This window comes from Eriocheir sinensis, chromosome 57, assembly GCF_024679095.1.
Source record: "Eriocheir sinensis breed Jianghai 21 chromosome 57, ASM2467909v1, whole genome shotgun sequence".
Classification (NCBI taxonomy): Eukaryota; Metazoa; Arthropoda; class Malacostraca; order Decapoda; family Varunidae; genus Eriocheir; species Eriocheir sinensis.
The window spans coordinates 1,134,495-1,157,727 of record NC_066565.1 but is presented as its reverse complement, the minus strand read 5'-3'; the positions used below and the strand labels follow the sequence as shown (position 1 = coordinate 1,157,727).

General features: G+C 40.2%; 1 protein-coding gene across 5 annotated transcripts in view; it reads left to right on the top strand.

The window, feature by feature from the left end:
- The window catches only part of LOC126984453 (uncharacterized), a 153,920-nt gene extending 141,349 nt beyond the window's left edge, over positions 1–12,571 (top strand). For 4 of the 5 annotated variants that reach the window (XM_050838153.1, XM_050838154.1, XM_050838152.1 and 1 more), the window contains 3 exons: positions 5,397–5,542; positions 9,059–9,169; positions 11,278–12,571. In XM_050838153.1, the coding sequence (XP_050694110.1) occupies positions 5,397–5,542; positions 9,059–9,169; positions 11,278–11,529 (509 nt within the window). In that variant the 3' untranslated portion in view covers positions 11,530–12,571. The remainder of the gene's footprint in view (positions 1–5,396; positions 5,543–9,058; positions 9,170–11,277) is intronic. The other variant, XM_050838151.1, reaches the window with a different exon arrangement.
- Positions 12,572–23,233: the final 10,662 nt, after the last annotated feature.

Genomic DNA, 23,233 nt, shown 5'->3' with positions numbered 1-23,233 from the left:
GAGAGAGAGAGAGAGAGAGAGAGAGAGAGAGAGAGAGAGAGAGAGAGAGAGAGAGAGAGAGAGAGAGAGAGAGAGAGAGGAAGGGAGGTTAGCGAGAGAGAGGTAAGAGAGAGAGAGAGGGGGGATAGAGAGAGAGAGAGGAAGGGAGGACAGCGAGAGAGGTAAGGGAGAGAGAGGGGGGATAGAGAGAGAGAGAGAGAGAGAGAGAGGACAGGAAATGAAAAGAAGGGAGGAAGAGAGAAGGAGATAGGGAGGATAGAGAGAGAGAGGAAGGGAGATTAGCGGGAGACTGTGAGGGATAGGGAGATGGATTGAAGAGTGAGGTAGAAGGACAGGAAATAAAAAGAAGGGAGGAAGATGAGAAGGGAGATAGGGAGGATAGAGAGAGAGAGGAAGGGAGATTAGCGGGAGACTGTGAGGGATAGGGACGTGGATTAAAGAGAGAGGTAAAGAAGGAAAGGAGAAGGGAGAAAGAAGAGAAGGGAGAAAGGGAGAATAGAGAGAGTAAGGGAGGTTAGCGAGAGACTGAGGGATAGGGAGATGGATTGAAGAGTGAGGAAGGACAGAAAATGAAAAGAAGGGAGGAAGATGAGAAGGGAGAGAGGAGGAAAGAGAGAGAGAGAGAGAGAGAGAGAGAGAGAGAGAGAGAGAGAGAGAGAGAGAGAGAGAGAGAGAGAGAGAGAGAGAGAGAGAGAGAGAGAGAGAGAGAGAGAGAGAGAGAGAGAGAGAGAGAGAGAGAGAGAGAGGAAGGGAGATTAGCGGAAGACTGTGAGGGATAGGGGAGTCGATAGAAGAGAGGTAGAAGACATAGGGAGGGAAAGAAGAAGGAAAGGAGAAAGGAGGAAGATGAGAAGGGAGAGAAAGGGAGGATAGATAGAGAGGAAGGGAGATTAGCTGGAGACTGTGAGGGATAGGGAGATGGATTGAAGAGTTAGTTAGAAGACGAAGGGAGATAAAAGAGAAGAAGGGAGGAAGATGCGAAGGGAGAAAGAGGGAGGATAGAGAGAGAGAGGGGAAGGAGAGAGAGAGAGAGAGAGAGAGAGAGAGAGAGAGAGAGAGAGAGAGAGAGAGAGAGAGAGAGAGAGAGAGAGAGAGAGAGAGAGAGAGAGAGAGAGAGAGAGAGAGAGAGAGAGAGAGAGAGAGAGAGAGAGAGAGAGAGAGAGAGAGAGAGACAGTGACAGGTACCACAGTGGAGGAGAAAGAAGGGGGGGGAGGGAGGAAAGGAGAATTGGACAAGCTAATGATGATGATGATTGCTTACCCCCTCCCCCCACCCCCTCCCCCACCCCCTCCCCCTCACAGGTAAGAAATCTATAGGTAAGGGGATTAATTAGGTTAGGTAAGGGAAGGAGTATTTTTAGGAAGAGAAGGGAAAGGAAGGGAAGGGAAGGGAAGGGAAGGGAAGGGAAGGGAAGGGAAGGAGGAAGGGATTAGAAGGAGGGTTATTGATGTAGAGTGTGTGTGTGTGTGTGTGTGTGTGTGTGTGTGTGAGAGAGAGAGAGAGAGAGAGAGAGAGAGAGAGAGAGAGAGAGAGAGAGAGAGAGAGAGAGAGAGAGAGAGAGAGAGAGAGAGAGAGAGAGAGAGAGAGAGAAAAGGGAGGAAGGAAAGAGAGAGAGGAAAGGAAGTGAAGAGAAACACAGAGAAATTGATGAATAAAAGGAGAATAAGGAAGACGAAAGAAGAAAAGAAAGTGGAAGAGGAGGAGGAGGAGGAGGAGGAGGAGGAGGAGGAGGGGGAAGATTTAAAGTTGACTGACTGAAGGAGGAAATAATAGCAAAGAGAGAGAGAGAGAGAGAGAGAGAGAGAGAGAGAGAGAGAGAGAGAGAGAGAGAGAGAGAGAGAGAGAGAGAGAGAGAGAATGAGTGTGTGTGTGTGTGTGTGTGTGTGTGTGTGTGTGTGTGTGTGTGTGTGTGTGTGTGTGTGTGTGTGTGTGTGTACGTAATTTAATATAAAAACCAATTAAAATACACATAAAAATGGGAATGCAATCACACACACACACACACACACACACACACACACACACACACACACACACACACACACACACACACACACGGCATGCACACCCTTCCCCTTCCCTTCCCTTCCCTTCTAAAATAAAAATGATGATCGATATATTAAATTTTTATTATTATTATTATTATTATTATTATTATTATTATTATTATTATTATTATTATTATTATTATTATTATTATTGCTGCACGCTGTAGTATGCACGCTCAATTATCCCCCTTTTAAATTATATAGAAATTATTATTATTATTATTATTATTATTATTATTATTATTATTATTATTATTATTATTATTATTATTTCTACTACTACTACTATTACTACTACTATTACTACTACTACTACTACTTCTACTACCATCACCACCATCACTACTACTACTACTACCACTACTACTACTTCTACTACTACTAATACCACTACTTATATACTATTACATTTACAGCAAGACAGCGAAGAAGAATATATTTACATGTTCATAATATATATTTTTTCTAGGCACTCAATGACAATCTCTAAGTCTATAGGGAACACTTCTGCAAGGCTCACCACGCTTGGCTAAGGTCATATCCGTCCCATACACTCATAGACATATAGACATACAAGCGTCCATAGGTATAGTATAGGCTTGGGTATGTACTGGAAAGGAAGGGAAGGGCGGGATATGTGGTGAAAGTCTACGGTGAATTTTCCCGAATTTCACTTACTCAAGACGTTCGGATATCGCTGACCATGGAAAGTTTTTTTATATATAAATCTTAAGCTTTTTCTAGGGTATATATCGGTTAAAGGACCCTCCACTCAGCTACCCTACAACTAATACGCAATAAGAAGAAAAGATGGAAAGACAGACAGATAGATAGCTTGGGTATGTACTGGGGAAGGAGGGGAAGGGAGGGATCTGTGGTGAAAGTCTACGGTAAAAGATTCCGAATTTCACGTTCGGATATACCTAGCTGACCATGGAAGCTTTTTTATATATACATCTTAAGCTTTTTCTAGGGTATATATCGGTTAAAGGACCCTCCACTCAGCTACCCTACAATATATTTAATACTTAGAAAAATACGCAATAAGAAGTATAGATGGAAAGATTGACAGATAGACAGCTTGGGTATGTACTGGGGAAGGAGGGGAAGGGAGGGATCTGTGGTGAAAGTCTACGGTGAATGATCCCGAGTTTCACTTACTCAAGACGTTCGGATATACCTAGCTGACCATGGAAGCTTTTTTTAAATACATCTTAAGCTTTTTCTAGGATATATATCGGTTAAAGGACCCTCCACTCAGCTACCCTACAATTTACTTAACACTTAGAATAATACGCAATATATAAAGATAGAAAATATGGAAAGATAGACAGATGGATAGCTTGGGTATGTACAAGGGAAGGAAGGGAAGGGAGGGAAAGGGTGGTGAAACTCTACGGTAAATGCTCCCGAATTTCACTTACTCGAAACGTATGGATTTTGCTAACCATGGAATTAGCTGTATAAATCTAAGAAGAAAAGATAGATTAAATAGACAGATAGATAGATAGATAGATGGATAGATAGATAGAGGTATACTTAAACATGAGAACAATACTAATCATCCCATACACTCATTGACATAGAGAATATATTAGAAAAAAAGAAATATAGAGAAATGAATGCGGAAATAACACCGAGAGAAAGAAAGGGATGAAACTAAATATTATGCTTTAAAAAAAACGAAGAAGATAATAAGAGAAAAAATAATAAGGAGAAGGAAAAAGCGAATAAGAAAGAATAATAAAGAGAAAGGTGTCAAAAAAAAGGAAAATAAATTCGATAAGTAAAAAGATATTGATAAAAGACGAAATAAAAGGAAATTAATAAGAGGAAAAATAAACAAATATTGAATGGATGAATAAAATATCGAAGAAAATACATTAACAAACAAACTATATTAAAGATAAGAAATAAAATAAATTAAAAAAGATAAATATTAACTAAATCTTTCTTCTTCTTGTCTTCCTTGTCTTCCTCCTTTCCTCCTCCTCCTCCTCCTCCTCCTCCTCTATTTTCCTTGTTTTTATCTTTTTTTTATCTCTCTCTCTCTCTGCTAATCCTTCTCTTCTTACTTAATTCTCCTTTTGTTTCTCTCTCTCTCCTTTCTTCCTTTCTTCCTGTTCCTATTTCCTTCCTTTCTCTCCTTCTCTGTCTCTCACATTCCTTCCTTCCTTCCTTCCTTCCTTCCTCACCATACCTACCTCCCCTTCTTTCCTTTACATTTCCCTTCCTTCCTTCCTTCCTTCCTTCCTCACCTCTCTTTCTTCTCCCTTCCTCTCCCTCTCTCGGGTCTGTAATAAGGTCCGTAAAACATTTAATAGGCGATGAATTATGGAGGGCGGGCGGTAAATATTTCGGGATGAGAATGAAAAATTAAATGCAATATATATTTCCTCGTGTGAACAGCTCTCCCTTCCCTTCCCTGAGAGAGAGAGAGAGAGAGAGAGAGAGAGAGAGAGAGAGAGAGAGAGAGAGAGAGAGAGAGAGAGAGAGAGAGAGAGAGAGAGAGAGAGAGAGAGAGAGAGAGAGAGAGAGAGAGAGTATGTGTGTGTGTATGTGTGTGTATGGGAATGACAGATATGGACTAAAAATGTGTTATGTGTGTGTGTGTGTGTGTGTGTGTGTGTGTGTGTGTGTGTGTGTGTGTGTGTGTGTGTGTGTGTGTGTGTGTGTGTGTGTGTGTGTGTGTGTGTGTGTGTGTTTTGTATTATATTTATGTGTTGTATTATTTCCATGTATGTATTATAATTATTATATGTACACACACACACACACACACACACACACACACCGATTAACTCTCTCTCCCTAATATCTCTCCCTTCCTCATTGTCTCTCTCCCTCTCCCTCATTGTCTCACCCTCTCTCCCTCACTGATTGACCCCCCTCTCTCTCTCTCTCTCTCTCTCTCTCACCTTTTTCGACCTCTCCATCTATGTAATCCACTGCCCACACACAGCAATGTACACTGACTCACACACTCACTAATACTCCATCAATCTTTCGATCTATCTATCTATTCATCAATCTGCATGCACCTCCGTGGCGCAATGGTTATAACTCCTAGCCACGAAACCATGGGCATGGGTTCGAATCCCGGCCCGGGCAGACGGTGCACTGTCAAGCCTGCTGTGGTGGGCTATTTCCCGTCACAGGTTCAGTAGATAATGTGACGGAGATGAGCACTGAGGCCATGCGGGGCAACACCTATTTCTCTCTCTGCAAGTCTCCTCTTCCCTCTCTCCCCTACACACACACACACACACACACACACACACACACACACACACTCACAGCTGACTCTCCCGCCGCTCACTAACACCCCCTTTCTCTCTCTTCGGCAGGCGAGTATACGCTGGGCCCCGGCATCTACCTCTTCCTGGGCTACAGTCGCGGTGAGGTGGAGATCCTCAAGCCCTACACCTCCATGAATGAGCACGAGGCCGTTAAGGTGCTGGAGAACGTGCTGGTGCGGGACTACGACTTCCAGGTGAGTGATGGCGCTGGTGGTGGTGATGAAGAGGTGATAGAGAGGTAATGGAGGTGGTGATGGTGGTGATTGTGGTGGTGGTTGATAGGTTAGGTTAGGTTAGGTTAGGTTAGGTTAGATTAATGACTGTTGTTTTGGTGGTGATGGTGATGGTGATGATGGTGGTGGTGGTGATGATGAGATGATATAGAGGTGATAAAGAGGTAATGGAGGTGGTGGTGGTGGTGGTGGTGGTGGTGGTTAATAGGTTAGGTTAGGTTAGGTTAAGTTAGGTTAGGTTAATGAAATGACTGTGTACTAGGGGTCTAAAATGGAAAATGCTGAAAAGTATAGATGGCGCCACTGTAAACACTTCCCTGCGCCACAACGGGCTGGGGACAACCATCAGGCCCTACTATGAAGGCCTACCGGCGCCACAGGCCAAGACGTAAAGAAGAAAAATAGCTGACTGTTTATAATGCCATGCTAACAAATGTTATTATACAATGTCATGTCTACAATGCATGGGTGAGCCAGGAAGACAACTTGAAAACAACAACAACAGCAAGATGGGAGATAGATGTTGATGTTGGTGGTGTTGTTGGTGGTGATGATGGTGATGATAGGGGGAGTAGGGCAACTGGTCAACTGGTCAAAACAAACAAACAAACAAACACAAAATCATCAATCGCCATATACCTTTATTCCTTGGTGGTGAGGTTGGATTCTGGTGATGATGGTGGTGTTGATGGTGTTGATGGGGAACGGTTTTTCTAGTTCCCATGTCACTCCCTTCCTCTTCCTCATAATCTCCCTTTCTCCCTATCACCATTTTCACTCCCTATCCTCCCTTCTTCATCTACATCCCTAATCCCCCTTCTTCTTCAACTCCCTTCCGCTCCCTCTTCTTCGTCGCCACCTTTCCTATCCCCCTCTTCTTCAACTCCCTTCATCTCCCTTCCTCTCCCCCCTCTTCTTCATCTCCCTATCCTCCCTTCTTCACATCCACTCCCTATCTCCCTTTTCTTCAACTCCTTTCATCTCCCTCTTCTTCATCTCCCTTCCTCTCCCCCCTCTTCATCTCCCTTCCTCTCCCTTTTCTTCTTCGTCTCCCTTTCTCTTCCCCATCTTCATCTCCCTTCCTAATCCCCTTCTTCATCTCCCTTTTTCCATTCCCTTCCTCTTAATCTCCCTTTCCTCCCTATCTCCCTTCTTCGCTTCCCCTTCCTCTCCCTCCTCTTCTTCACCACCCTTCCTCTTCCCCATCTTCATCTCCCTTCCTAATTCCCTTCTTCTTTATCTCCCTTTCTCATTCCCTTCCTCCCTATATCCCTTCCTCGCTTTCCCTTCTTCTTCCTCCTCTTCTTTACTCCCTTCCCTATCCCCTTCTTCACCTCCCTTCCTAATCCCCTTCTTCTTCATCTCCCTTTCTCATTCCCTTCCTTCCTATATCCCTTCCTCGCTTTCCCTTCTTCTTCCTCCTCTTCTTTACTCCCTTCCCTATCCCCTTCTTCATCTCCCTTGCCCATCCTCCTCTTTACTCCCATCCCCCTTCACCCTTTTCATCTCCCTGTCCCATTTCTCCTCCTTTATCTCCTTTCCCCTATCCTCTTCCTCAGCTCGCTTCTCCCCATCCTCTTATTCTCCACGCCCTCCCCCATCTCCTTCCCTTCTTCTTGACCTCCCTTCCCATCCCCCTTCTTCCCCCATCACTGACACATCCACTGTTTCTTCCTTGCCTGTAGAAGATAAGAAAAAAAATAAGACGTTAATCACCCCAATATACAGTGAATTATACACCTCTATACACACGGAATCAATGCATCGCTATACAAAATGAATCATCAATCAATCATCAAATGATGGGATAAAAAAAGAAGTAGTAGAGTGCTTTAGACTCACCCCTCCTTTCTCCTTCCCTTCCTTCCTTCCTCCCTCACCTCCCTCGCTCCCTCCTTCCTTCACTCTCTTCCTTCCTAACCTAACCTAACTTAACCTAGCCTCCCTCACTCCCTCCTTCCTTCACTCTCTTTCTTCCTAACCTAACCTAACCTAACCTAGCCTCCCTCACTCCCTCCTTCCTTCCCTCTCTTCCTTCCTAACCTAACCTAACTTAACCTAGCCTCCCTCACTCCCTCCTTCCCTTCCTTCCTTCCTCCCTCACCTCCCTCGCTCCCTCCTTCCTTCACTCTCTTTCTTCCTAACCTAACCTAACCTAACCTAGCCTCCTTCCTTCCCTCTCTTCCTTCCTAACCTAACCTAACTTAACCTTGCCTCCCTCACTCCATCCTTCCCTTCCTTCCTTCCTCCCTCACCTCCCTCGCTCCCTCCTTCCTTCCCTCTCTTCCTTCCTAACCTAACCTAACCTAACCTAGCCTCCTTCCTTCCCTCTCTTCCTTCCTAACCTAACCTAACTTAACCTAGCCTCCCTCACTCCCTCCTTCCCTTCCTTCCTTCCTCCCTCACCTCCCTCGCTCCCTCCTTCCTTCCCTCTCTTCCTTCCTAACCTAACCTAACCTAACCTAGCCTCCTTCCTTCACTCTCTTCCTTCCTAACCTAACCTAACTTAACCTAGCCTCCCTCACTCCCTCCTTCCCTTCCTTCCTTCCTCCCTCACCTCCCTCGCTCCCTCCTTCCTTCACTCTCTTCCTTCCTAACCTAACCTAACCTAACCTAGCCTCCTTCCTTCACTCTCTTCCTTCCTAACCTAACCTAACTTAACCTAGCCTCCCTCACTCCCTCCTCCCTTCCTTCCTCCCTCACCTCCCTCGCTCCCTCCTTCCTTCCCTCTCTTCCTTCCTAACCTAACCTAACTTAACCTAGCCTCCCTCACTCCCTCCTTCCTTCCTTCCTTCCTACTTTAACCTAACATAACTTAACCTAGCCTCCCTCACTCCCTCCTTCCTTCCTCCCTTCCTCCCTAACCTAGCCTCCTCACTCCCTCCTTCCTTCCCTCTCTTCCTCCTAACCTAACATAACTTAACCTAGCCTCCCTCACTCCCTCCTTCCTTCCTTCCTTCCTCCCTTAACCTAACCTAACCTAACCTAGCTTTCCTCACTCCCTCCTCCCTTCCTTCCTAACCTAACCTAACTTAACCTAGCTTTCCTCACTCCCTCCTCCCTTCCTACCTTAGCCTAACCTAACTTAACCTAGCCTCCCTCACTCCCTCCTTCCTTCCTTCCTTCCTCCCTTAACCTAACCTAACTTAACCTAGCCTCCCTCACTCCCTCCTTCCTTCCTCCCTTCCTCCCTTAACCTAACCTAACTTAACCTAGCCTCCCTCACTCCCTCACTCCCTCCTCCCTTAACCTAACCTAACTTAACCTAGCCTCCCTCACTCCCTCCTCCCTTCCTCCCTTCCTCCCTTAACCTAACCTAACTTAACCTATCATACCCTCATCTCCCTCCCTTCCTTCTCCCTTCCTCCCTAACCAAACCTACCCTACCCTATCATATCCTCATCTCCCTCCCTTCCTTCTCCCTTCCTCCCTTCCTTCTTGACCTAACCTAACCCTCTCCTTGTTTCTCCCCGCCAGTGCGAGCTCACCACCAAACACCACATAGGCGAGAACTTCATTGTGGTGGCTAAGCTTCAGATGAACCCAGACACGTACATCAGTCCATTCGTGAAGCAGCGCAGGGAGAAGGTGAGTGAGTGAGTGAGTGAGTGAGTGAGTGAGTGAGGGGGGAGGAGGGGGAGGGGTAAGGGTTGGAGGAAGGGAGAGAGGGAGTGAATAGGAACGAAGGGAAAGGAAATGAGAGGAAAGAGAAGTTAGTTTTAAAAGAATGGAAAGGAAAAAGGAAAAGATGGAAGTATAAATAGATAGATAGAGAGCAAGAGAGAGAGAGAGAGAGAGAGAGAGAGAGAGAGAGAGAGAGAGAGAGAGAGAGAGAGAGAGAGAGAGAGAGAGAGAGAGAGAGAGAGAGAGAGAGAGAGAAGGGGTATGGGGGGTGAAGGAAGGAAAGAAATGATAAAAGAAAGTAGGAAAAAAAAGGTTGGAGAAAAAAAAGATTAAAAAATTGAAAAGAAAAAAAGAAAGGAATAGAGGTAAATAGATAGATAGATAGATAGAGAGAGAGAGAGAGAGAGAGAGAGAGAGAGAGAGAGAGAGAGAGAGAGAGAGAGAGAGAGAGAGAGAGAGAGAGAGAGAGAGAGAGAGAGAGAAAGTGAGGGGTGGTTGTTGTTACTGTCGTGTGTGTGTGTGTGTGTGTGTGTGTGTGTGTGTGTGTGTTATGTTACTGTTGTTGTAATATTTTTATGGTTGTGTTCGGGGTTGTTAATATCACTGTTATTATCTCTGTTATCATCATTATTATTATTATTATTATTATTATTATTATTATTATTATTATTATTATTATTACTGTTGTACATTTCAAAGCTTTATTTCAGACGCATCATGATTTGCTTTTTGTGTGTGTGTTTGTGTGTTTTTTATTTCCCCGCCGTCTGTCTCTCCCTCCTGTCTGTCTGTCTGTCTGTACGGCCGTTCCGCGAGGTGAGCAAAACACTGTAATGTTGAGAATGAACATTTGTAGCCTGGCTTGACTTTGCTTGACGTACCACAGTGAGAGATCGCATTTCTTTGGGTTTTAGAAGGCTCGATATTTAGCATTTATCTTACACGCAGAATTTAGTCATGAATTTGCCCATTTTTCTTTCTATCAATATATTCCACATAGTTTTCCTCTTAAATATATCTTATTGTATATTCTTCTTCTTCAGTAAATAGATAAATAATTTCGAAATAGCAGCGTGAGTGTGTGTGTGTGTGTGTGTGTGTGTGTGTGTGTGTGTGTGTGTGTTGGAACATGGCCTGGACCTACTGCAATAACTTTCTTGTATTCTGATTTTAAACTTTTTTCTCTCTTTCACACACACACACACACACACACACACACACACACACACACACACACACACACACACACACAGATATAACACATGTGAATAATTAATTTTTGTGAGAAGGGGCACAAAAAATTATATATAGTATTGATAGATTGATAGATAGATAGAGAGAGAGAGAGAGAGAGAGAGAGAGAGAGAGAGAGAGAGAGAGAGAGAGAGAGAGAGAGAGAGAGAGAGAGAGAGAGAGAGAGAGAGAGAGATACTGCAGACTATATAAATAAACAAATAAATATAAAAACCTTGACCAGAAAAGAGAGAGAGAGAGAGAAAATGAGAGAAAAAAGAGAGAAATAAATACAGAATACCGATTTAGGTCAGTGCTCTCTCTCTCTCTCTCTCTCTCTCTCTCTGAATATATATAAATGAATTGGAGGAAAAATTTCATAATATTTCTTTATGATTTTACTAATATTTTTTTCCTCCATTTTTCCCTCCCTTCCCTCCCTTCCCTCCTCTCTTCTCTCCCTTATTTTCTCTCCTCTCCTTCCTTTCTCTTCTCTCTTCCTTCCTTCCTTCCCTCTCTCTCTCTCTCCTCTAATTTTCTCTCCCTCTTTCTCTCTCCCTCCACTCCCTTCCTTTTTCTCTCCCTCTCTCTCTCCTTCCTTCCCTTCCTTTCTCCCTCAATTATTAACCTCCCTCTTCTTCCTCCCTTCCAATTCTCCCTTCTCTCTCCATCTCCCTCCTTTCCATTCCCTTCCCTTCTCTCCCTCAATCTTTCCTTTCCTCTCTATCTCTAAATTCTTAACCTATCCCATTTTCCTCCCTTCCAATTCTTCTCTCTCCCTCTCCCTCCCTCTTTTCTCTCCTCCCTCCCCTCTTTCTCTCCGTCTCTCCATTCTACAGGAGGTGTGCGCGGGGCCTCTGGAGGAAATCGCAAAGAAGATCAACTCCCGCCCGAGACACGAGGACATACGGACCGACGCTATCCTCTCCATGTTCGTGTTGGCTAAAGTAGATGTCAACTTACCCGAGCCGCACACCTCACCCTCCCACGCCTCCACGCCCCCCCACGCCCTCCCTGCTGTCCTGCTGACCCTCCTTGGCGCTCACCTGCTTATCAGAACCCTCCTGCTCCCACTGACACCCTCCACCTGACGCCAGCAGTAAGGATTGGTGAGATACAGAGCGATTAAAAAGGGCGGTTTCTGCAGGTTGGTTGAGGTGGATTTCGGTGGTCCGCGCGAGGCTTGTGTTAGTTAGGGAGTGTTGGTGGTGGCGATGTTGGTGGATTTGGTTTCTATATTACTTGTTGGTTAGAAAAGTTGGTTGATTTTGGTTGATTTGTGTGTGTGTACGTGTGTTTGTTTTCTTTGTGTTTTAAGTGTTTTGTGTGTTGGTGTGTGCGTGTGTGTGTATGTGTGTACGTGTGTGTGTATCTCTCTCATTCCACACACGCGCATACACACACATACACACTCACACACTCCTCCTCCTCCTCCTCTACTACTACTACTACTGGTGTTCATGTAAGTATATATAAGTGTGTGTGTGTGTGTGTGTGTGTGTGTGTGTGTATGTGTGTGTGTACGTGTGTGTGTGTGTGTGTGTGAGAGACTGTATTTTTTTCATCTACATATGTAAGATTTCCATGTGCGAGAGAGATAGACGGAGAGAGAAAACTGGAGGAAGGAAGGAAGGAGGGAGGGAAGGAAGGGAGGAAAGAAGGAAGGAGGGAAGGAAAGAAGTGATTGAGGGAGGAAGGAAAGGGATGAGAAAGGAAGGAAGGAAGGGAAAAGAAGAAAGCAATATAGAAAGAAATTATTAACGAAGAAAAGGAAGGAAGGAAGGAAGGAAGGAAAGATAAAAGGATAAAAATAAAGAAAGAAAGAAGGAAGAGAGAGAATTGAATGAATGAAAAATAAAAGAAAAATGAGAAGGAAGGAAGGAAGGAAAGAAGTCAGGAAGGAAGAAAGGAAGGAAGGAAAAGAAGGAAGGAAGGAAGGAAGGAAGAGACAGAAGGACAGTAACGGAGAAGGAGCAAGAAAGAGACAAATAAAGGAATGAGAAAGAAGGAAGGAAGGAAGGAAGGGAAGTAAAGAAGGAGGAAGAGAAATTAGAATGAGAAGAAACAAAGAATAAACGAGAAAGACAGAAATGAAAGAATGAGAAATAGAAGGAAGGAAGGAAGGAAGGAAGGGAGGAAGGAAGGAAGGAAGGAAGAAAATGAAGGAAGTAAAATAAAGAAGAAAAAAGAAAAGTTAGAATAAAGAGAAAGAAAGAATGAAGAGAAAACTGAATACATATCAAGAGAAAGGAAGGAAGGAAGGAAGGAAGGAAGGAAGGAAGGAAGGAAGGAAGGAGGGCACGAGTCACGGGTTTTGTCTTAAGCCGCACAAACTTGTTTTTTATAGTCTTAAGAAAACAACAACAACAACAACAACAACAACAACAACAACAACAACTAATTAACAGAAAAAATAAAAATAAATAAATCCCCAAAAAACTTCGATACATAAATAATTTCCAAGACCAAATAATAATAATAATAATAATAATAATAATAATAATAATAATAATAATAATAATAATAATAATAATTAGGACGACTCAAAGGTGTATAATGAAGCTTCAAAACTAAGCATGTAATTACTAGATAGATAAACATAATAGATAAACAATAGATTACCTTAGACTTTATTAATAGATTACCTCGTGTAGTGATCTTGTAGTAATGTTGTGAGTGTACAGTAACTCTCTCTCTCTCTCTCTCTCTCTCTCGCTACAGGGAACATGACAATCGTGTTAATTTAGGATATTTTAAAGAAAGTGCCAAAGAAAGAAAGAAAGAAAGAAAGAAAGAAAGAAAGAAAGAAAAAAAAAGAAAAAAAAGAATAAGGAGTTTTAATTAGAGAAAAATAATATTAATAATAATAATAATAATAATAAGAAGAAGAAGAAGAAGAAGAAGAAGAAGAAGAAGAAGAATGTAACTATCTCAACAACAATAACAGTACTAGTAATAATAATAATAATAATAATAATAATAATAATAATAATAATAATAATAATAATAATAATAATAATAATAATAATAATAATAATAATAATAATAATAATAATAATAACAACAATAATAATAATAAAGATAATTCTACTCTTATATAATTTCGTAACAATAAAAAATAATAAATATAAAATAATAATAAAAATAATAAAAACAATCACATTCAAATTACCAAATTCACAAAATCACAAAGTCTTTTCATTCTGTCATTTCCTTCCACTCAAAAAAAAGACAAAGAAAAAAGAAAAAAGAAAAGAAAAATATAAGTCAAATTAATCTGCCAAGAAAATCATATATTGTTAAACGAGAAAGAAAAGATTAAATATAATTATCAACAATTTAAAAGGAAAAAAGAAGAAAGAAAATGTGAACTTAAATTAATCTGCCTCAAAATTAAAAGAGTAAAGAAACTCAAGAGACAGAAAAGTGAGTTTATAAAAAAAATTGTGAAAAGATGAAAAAAAAAAGAAAATAAAAACTAGGCCTAAAAACTAGACCAAATTAATCTACCCCACAAAAAATATTAGAGTAAAAAGAAAGAGAAAAACAAGATTATCCAAAAATTTAGTGAAGAAAAACAAACAAAAGAAAACAAGAAAACAAACAAACAAACATAAACAAACCAACTCGCTAACAAACAAACAAAGAAAAAAGAAAAATGAAGAAAAAAACAACCAAAAAACAGAAAGTACGTAAACAATTAAGTAAACAAAACAAACCAAATGAAAACAACAACATCAACAACAACAAACTCTCTCTCTCTCTCTCTCTCTCTCTCCCTCTCTCTCCCTCCATCTCTCCAGTGTCTGTCTGTCTGTCTGTCTGTCTGTCTGTCTGTCTGTCTATCTGTCCGTCTGTCTGTGTATTCAAACGCCCATGTGGCTGCCTCCGCCAATGAGAAGCGACCTCACAGCCTGGTTATAATAGCTGCCTTGGGACTGGCGGAGAGATAGACCTGAAGATATTTTTGGACTGAAGAAGGTATTGGATAAGCCCTCAACTAGAGTATGCAGTGCAGTTCTGGTCCTCTTAAGATAAAATTATATTCTAATTGGTGGACATATATACTGCATTTTAATTGGTCATACAAAAGCTGCCTTCTAATTGGTGGACTTCAAAAGCTATATTCTAATTGGCGGACATATATACTGCATTTTAATTGGACATACAAAAGCTGCCTTCTAATTGGTGGACTTCAAAAGCTATATTCTAATTGGTGGACATATATACTGCATTCTAATTGGACATACAAAAGCTGCATTCTGATTGGCTAAGGGGACCAGACGCTTCACTACAACACCTGCATTTTCATTGGTGGATCGAGGCAGGCGGAAGGCAAGGCCGCGATCTGATTGGCTGAGGCAGACAGACGCTGGGTTTTGATTGGGTGTTTCCAGCTTATCGATGGTGCTATGACTCTACTCGTTACGTTTACAGCCTTATTTACTCCTGTCGGAAGGCTGAGGGTCGCTTGTGCGGGTCAGGTGAACGGCGTGTCACTATTCGGTCGAGTTTCTATTGGTCGGTGAATAATAATAATAAGTAAATAAATAATAAAGGGGGAGAGAACCTATTTTGGGAGTATCGATTAAGGGGGGTGTTCAGTGTAATGGAAGTGATGGTGAAGGAGAATGTAATAGAGGTGTTAACTATACTATATTTGAAGGGAAACTACATTATATTTGAAGGGAAGTTAAGAATGGAAAGGTTATGTGGTTTTTAGAAGGTTATTTGGGGTATATTTCTCGTTTTTTTGTTAATATGAAGAGATTAATGATAAAAATAATGGTAAAAAGAGTGTATTGGAAATGTTTATTAGAGTTTCTTAAGAAGGGAAGTTAAGAATATAAAGATTATGTGGTTTTTAGAAGGTTATTTGGGGTATATTTCTTGTTTTTTTGTTAATATGAAGAGATTAATGATAAAAATAATGATAAAAAGAGTGTATTGGAGATGTTTACTATAGTTTGTTTAAAAGAAAGTTAAGAATAGACAGATTATGTGGTTTTAAAAGGTTATTTGTGGTATATTTCTCGTTTTTTTTGTTAATATGAAGAGATTAATGATAAAAATAATGATAAAAAAGAAGGTATTGCAGATGTTTACTATAGTTTATTTAGAAGGAAGTTAAGAATATATAGATTATGTGTATTTTAAGAGGTTATTTGTGCCATATTCCTTGTTTTGGTTGGTTTGAAAAGATTGATGACATAGATAATGGAGCAAAGAATATATTGAAAGTTTTGAGTATATTACATTCAAAGGAAGTTAAGAAAAGAAATATTATGAGGTTTTTAAAAAGGTTACTTGTGCCATATTTCCTGTTTTGTTAGTTTGAAAAGATTGATGACATAAATAACGGAGAAAAGAATAGATTGAAGGTGTTAAGTATATTACATTCAAAGGAAGTTAAGAAAAGAAATATTATGAGGTTTTTAAAAAGGTTACTTGTGCCATATTTACTGTTTTGTTAGTTTGAAAAGATTGATGACATAGATAATGGAGCAAAGAATAGATTGATGGTGTTAAGTATATTACATTCAAAGGAAGTTAAGAAAAGAAATATTATGAGGTTTTTAAAAAGGTTACTTGTGCCATATTTCCTGTTTTGTTGGTTTGAAAAGATTGATGACATAAATAACGGAGCAAAGAATAGATTGAAGGTGTTAAGTATATTACATTCAAAGGAAGTTAAGAAAAGAAATATTATGAGGTTTTTAAAAAGGTTACTTGTGCCATATTTACTGTTTTGTTAGTTTGAAAAGATTGATGACACAGATAATTGAGCAAAGAATAGATTGAAAGTTTTAAGTATATTACATTCAAAGGAAGTTAAGAATAGAAATATTATGAGGTTTTTAAAAAGGTTACTTGTGCCATATTTCCTGTTTTTTTGTTGATAGAATATATCACAAATGTTTACTCAGGGGAAGTTATGGGTAGCGAGATACATTATTTTTACCGAAGTTATTTGCGCTATATGTATTCTCTGTTGGTAAGTAACGACAATTAACAAAACTCCTGGTTAAGCGAATGCATTATTAAATATCTAATGACTTTGTTGATTCCGTTGTGAGGATTTATAACAAAACTAATGAAGGGAATTTAATGGAAGTGGAGGCTGAAGGTAAGATATCACGGTTACAAATATATATATATGATTCTTAAACAGATTATCCCCCTTATATTCCTTACTGGTTTGATAATTTTACTGTCAAGAGATGTAACGTTATTGATGGTAACAGGAAGCAAAACAGAACGTGTATGTGTGTGTGTGTTTTGAAGGCCTTAACGGCAACACACACACCAGTCCAGCACACCACGTTTGCTCCTTGTGTTTCTTTTGTGTTTGTGAAGGAAAGAAATGGTTATAAGATGGGAAAAATTTGTTGCTGTGAAGGAAGGGAAGAAATCATTGTTGTAATATGGGAGAAATCTATGGTTTGTGAAAGAAGAAAAGAAATTAGAGTGTTGTAAAAAAGTTAGAAATCTATTGTTTGTGAAGAAGAAAAGAAATTAGTATGTTGTTAAAAGGTAGAAATCTATTGTTTGTGAAGAAGAAAAGGAATTAGTATGTTGTAATATGGGAGAAATCTATTGTTTGTGAAGAAGGAAAGAAATTAGTATGTTGTAATATGGGAGAAATCTATTGTTTGTGAAGAAGAAAAGGAATTAGTATGTTGTAATATGGGAGAAATCTATTGTTTGTGAAGAAGAAAAGAAATTAGTGTTTTATAATATGTGAGAAATCTATTGTTTGTGAAAGAAGGAAAGAAATTAGTATGTTGTAATATGGGAGAAATCTATTGCTTGTGAAAGAAGGAAAGGAATTAGTATGTTGTTAAAAGGTAGAAATCTATTGTTTGTGAAGAAGAAAAGAAATTAGTGTTTTATAATATGTGAGAAATCTATTGTTTGTGAAGAGAAGGAACTGTTTGTATTGTAATATGTGAGAAATCTATTGTTTGTGAAAGAAGGAAAGAAATTATTATGTTGTTAAACGGTAGAAATCTATTGTTTTTGAAAAAGAAAAGAAATTAGTGTTTTATAATATGTGAGAAATCTATTGTTTGTGAAAGAAGAAAAGGAATTATTATGTTGTAAAAAGGTAGAAATCTATTGTTTGTGAAGAAGAAAAGAAATTAGTGTTTTATAATATGTGAGAAATCTATTGTTTGTGAAAGAAGGAAAGAAATTAGTATGTTGTAATAAGGGATAAATCTATTGTTTGTGAAGAAGAAAAGGAATTAGTATGTTGTTAAAAGGTAGAAATCTATTGTTTTTGAAAAAGAAAAGAAATTAGTGTTTTATAATATGTGAGAAGTCTATTGTTTGTGAAGAGAAGGAACTGTTGTATTGTAATAAACGAGAAATCTATTGTTTGAAGAATCGATTTGGGGTCTAAATTTTATTCTAAAGGTTAAAATTAATCTCCTTGACCCGCTGACCTGACCTCGGCTATGTACCTACCCTAACCTACCCTACCCCCCTTCCCCCCTCCCTTTCTTGAGGTCACATATACACACACACACGCACGCACTCACACACGAAACCAAATACACACACACGAATTTCCGGATATACATATATAAACACACACACACACACACACACACACACACACACAGACATACACACACACAGTTTATGCCTCTTACGCCCTGTCTACCTCCTTCCTCTTCCTTCCTTCCTTCCTCTTCCTCCTCCTCCTCCTCCTCCAATGTTCAGTGTATAGAACGTGCCCCGTGATATATATATAAGGTTTTCATGTACGTGCGTGTGTCCTAGAGTACTGTTAGATGTCGTGGTATTGAAGCTATAACTATATATATATACTCATTAAGGGGAGGGTGCGTGGGCCAGTCTGTACGCGCGCGGCTTTCCTATTTGTACGCGTGTTAGTGGGAGGGAAGGAGAAATGAACTTGAAAATCTCTCTCTGGGAAAAAAGTGGAGAAGTTAACTTTGAAATATATATGAAAAAAGTGAGTTAGTATTTTGTTGTTTTCACTAGTACTACTACTACTACTACTACTACTACTGGTGCTATTTCTACTACAACCACTACCACTACTACAACCACAACCACTACTACTACTGCAATACCTCATCTTAACCAACCTATTCAAGACAGTTTATAATAGTTTCCCCCTGACCCGCGTACAAATAGGGGAAGCCGTGCGTACAAACTGGCTCCTACACACCCCGAAACCGAGGTACATAGAGAGAAGAAAGAGAGGATATCGCATAATAATAAATAAATAAATACTAAATAATAATAATAATAATAACTATCGTTTTTTCTATGTTTTATTATTCCGTCTTTTCGACCACGATGACGATATGATAATAATGATAAAAAAAAGAGGAGGAAGAAAACGGGGGAGTGGTCGGGAGTGAAATTTTAAGGGGGAGCTAATGTATGTGTTAAATGTTGAAGAAACCGTATTGATAATGGGAAATGAAATAGCTACCCCTTTAAAACGACCCCCCTCCCCCCCTTCCCTTTATATGAAGAGGAGGAAGAAAACGGGGGAGGGGCCGGGAATGATATTTAAGGGGGAGCTTATGTATGTGTTCTAACTGTCAAAGAAAACGAAATGGAAAATATTATAGCTACCCCTTTAAAACGCCCCCCTCTCCCCCCCTCCCTTCCTGTATTGCCCTCCCAGGTGTTATTATAAAGGGCAGCTGTGTTATATTCTATGTCTGGTATTTACGGCCAATATTATGCTCTGTTTACTCTAGCTTGGCGGATAGGCCACGCCCACTTTCGTGTTAACTGCGTATCATTGGTCAGTTCACATGCTAGCCACGCCCCCTATCCAAAGCAGCCCGTGTGTGATTGGTGGATGCTGGGAAAGGTTGGATGTCATTGGTGGATGGTTAGAAGGGTTGAATCTCATTGGTGGATGCTGGGAAAGGGTTGAATCTTATTGGTGGATGGTAAGAAAGGGTTGAATCTTACTGGTGGATGCTGGAAAATGGAAAATCGTATTGGTGGATGCTGGGAATGTTACATATCACTGGTGGACGCTTGAAAAGGTCACATATCATTAGGGAAAGGCTGAATCTGGTGGATGCTGGGAAAGGCTGAATCTTATTGGCGGATGCTCGGAAAGGTTCTATATCATTGGTGGCTGCTTGGCGGGGGTGGGAGTGGTCTATCCGCCTCGCTAGCGTGAACGGAGTGCGAACCATATTATGCTATGTGTCAGACGTCACGGCCAACCACTACGTATATCATGTTATGTTATGTGAGAGAACTATTTTAAGGGCAACTATATTATTTTGTGTGCAGAGCAAAATATGTTCTTTTTAAGTGTCTTGGGAACAGATGTTAGTGTTTAAGGCTTAATATTAACGGTGGTCAGTGTGTGTGTTCCCTCCTGCCCCTACCCCGCGCTAGGTCACACCAGGTCAAGGGTCACAGTTGTTTGAGATGACCTAGACAGCCAACACTAAGGGTCATATCAGTTTGAGGTGACCTATTTATCAAGCTACCCACCCACCCACCCACCCCCTCTAATGCTAGGCCACACCATGTCAAGGGTCATAGTTGTTTGAGATGACCTAGACAGCCAACACTAAGGGTCATATCAGTTTGAGGTGACCTATTTGTCAAGCTACCCACCCCCCCTCTAATGCTAGGTCAAATCAGGTCAAGAGGTCATGTGTTTGAGACCTCTTGTTTCCACCCTAAAGGGTCATATTTGTTTGATGTGATCTGTTCAAGTACCCCCCACCCACCCCTCTCCATCCCTCTAATGTAAGGTCACAGAGGTCAAGGTCATATGTGTTTGAAGTGACCAGTCATGTATGTATCATGTATGTTGGAGCTGACCTGACCTGACCTCACCTAACCTTACCTAGTCTATCCTAACCTAACCTAACCTGACCTATCCTAATCTACCATGACCAAACCTAATCTACCCCTCAATGACCTGACCTGACCTCACCCAACCTTACCTAGTCTATCCTAACCTTGCCTAACCTAACCTAACCTAACCTGCCCTATCCTAATCTATCCTGACCAAACCTAATCTTACCCTCAATGACCTGAGCTGACCTAACCTTACCTAGCTCCCCCTCTCTCCCCGCCCCGTCTTATAAGCTAGGTCAAAGGTCACGTGTGTTTCTGACCTGTCCTGGACGTGTGAGAAATGCACCAAGAAACAAGTCCCCCCTCTCTTTTACATCCCTGGTTTTCTGTAAATAGGCAAGGGCGGGATTCATATACATATACATACTGAGGTCACCCTACGCTACACTGCCCTAGCAGCCACGCCCCCTCCGATATACATGAAGAGCAGCGTTGCTAAATTATCGTACACACACCGTATTGCATTTTCGTAGTTTCTTACTGATATCTATAGCAAAAACAAACAAACAAACATCAATAAATAGCAGTTTGAACGCTAACTTTAATATTCTTTCGTTATTTGTGTAGGTACGAGAGTTTGAGGCTTAAAAATGATAAATACAATATGGTGAATACGATAATCCGGCAACGCTGGTAAAAAGACTATAGAGGCTAGCTGAAAGGAGGCTGGAGTTATGAGTTTAAAATTAGTATTCTTAAATGCTTCCACCGCGTCTTACGTTAACTGTTTTCAAAGGCCAAGAAAAAGAGATTAGCTGAGTTTTAATGATGTTTTTTTGAGGTTCAAGGTAAAGAAGAAGGGTCAAACTACCATCAGGGCCATGAAATTAGTGTTCTTAGAAGCATCCACCGCGTCTTACGTTAACTACTTTCAAAGGCCAAGAAAAAGAGATTAGCTGAGTTTTAATGATGTTTTTTTTAGGTTGATGGCACAGAGGAAGGGTCAAACTACCATCAGGGCCATGAAATTAGTATTCTTAAATGCTTCCAACGCGTCTTACGTTAACTGTTTTCAAAGCCAAAAAAAAAGAGATTAGCTGAGTCTTAATGATGTTTTTTTTAGGTTCATGGCACAGAGGAAGAGTCAAACTACCATCAGGGCCATAAAACTATCCCTGAAAATGCCCATAAAGCCCACGAAAGCCTTGTCAAATTTGTGTTACTTAGGTTCATGGTACAGAGGAAGGGTCAAACTATCACCAGAGTCACAAAACTACCCCTGGAAATGCCCACAACTCATACGAAAGCCCTGTCAAATGTGTGTTTCTTAGGTTCATGGTACAGAGGAAAGGTCAAACTATCACCAGAGTCACAAAACTACCCCTGGAAATGCCCACAACTCATACGAAAGCCCTGTCAAATGTGTGTTTCTTAGGTTCACGGTACAGAAGAAGGGTCAAACTACCACCAGGGTCATAAAACTACCCCTGGAAATCCCTCGAACTCCCACGAAAGCCAAAAATGTGAGCTTGAGCGATGAAATGATAGCTTCGAGTTAGCGAGGAAGGGGGTGTTGCTGCTGGGTGATTCTAATGTAGGGTGACTATGCTAATGTCTATATATATATTACATACAAGAATATAGAGATTATACAAGATTATATTCCCCTGGTGGTGGTGGTGGTGGTGGTGGTGATGATGAAAGAGATTATTATATTGGTGGTGAATTATCATTATATAGAGACTTGGTGTGATATGTGGAATTATTATTATTATTATTATTACTAATGACACACACACACACACACACACACACACACACAGACACACACACACCTCCCCACCCATCCACCCAAGATACAAACAGACCCTCAGAGACAGTGAAAAAAAAACCATAAACAAACAAACAGCCCTTGAATAAACAAACAAACAAACATTAAAAACTTAAGTATTTGAACCTCTATAAATAAGTCAGTGTGGTGTTTGGGACGTAACGGTGTTTGTTTCTTTGTCTGTCTGCACCTGAGAGCTGGCCGGCGAATGGGTCACATGGAGGAGGGGGGTGGGGGAGAGGGGGAGGTCAAGAAAGGTCACATATACATAAGGTCACGAAATGTTATGTTAGGTCAGTCGCCCCCCTTCCTCCTCCTCCTCTTCCTCCGCCTCCTCCTCCTCCTCCTCTTCCTCCCTCCTCCCCCTCCCTTGAAAACATTGAATTGAGTCCACAGAAAAAAAAATGGTTAAAGTAATAAGGAAATTCGAGACATAAGCCGCCATTGTACAATAAAGAAGGTGGAAAAGTACTTAAAAACGTTTCATTTCACGCCGATATTAAAAAAAAAACGTTCCAGAGAAAGAAAAGGATGAAGAAATGAAAGTTAATGAAAGGGAGAAAGAGGAAAAAGTTAGAAGGAAGAAAAGGATGGAAAAAATTTAGAAGGAGAAAAGAAAAAGATGAAAAAGAAAGAGGAATTTAGTTCAAGAAAGAAGGAAAATAAGATGAAAATGAAGTTAGAAAGAGAAAAGAAAAAGATGAAAAAGAAAGAAAAAAGAAAGAAGGAAAGAAAGAAATAGGAGTTTAGTTCAAGAAAGAAGGAAAAAAAGATGAAAATGAAGTTGGAAAGAGAAAAGAAAAAGATGAAAAAGAAAGAAAAAAGAAAGAAGGAAAGAAAGAAAGAGGAATTTAGTTCAAGAAAGAAGGAAAAAAAGATGAAAAAAAGTTAGAAAAAGAAAAGAAAAAGATGAAAAAGAAAGAAAGAAAGAAAAAGAAAGAAAGGAAAACAGCTCAAGAAAGAAGGAAAGAAGAAAAGGATTAGAGAGAAAGGAAGAAAGAAAAAAAAGAATTAAAAATGAAAAAAAAAGAAATGTGTGTTTAGTAATATAGAAAAATAAGTAAAATTGTGTAGATAAAAAAAATAATAGATGAAAGAAATTAAAAGTATAAGATAAAATATGCTAGATAAAAATAAAAAGA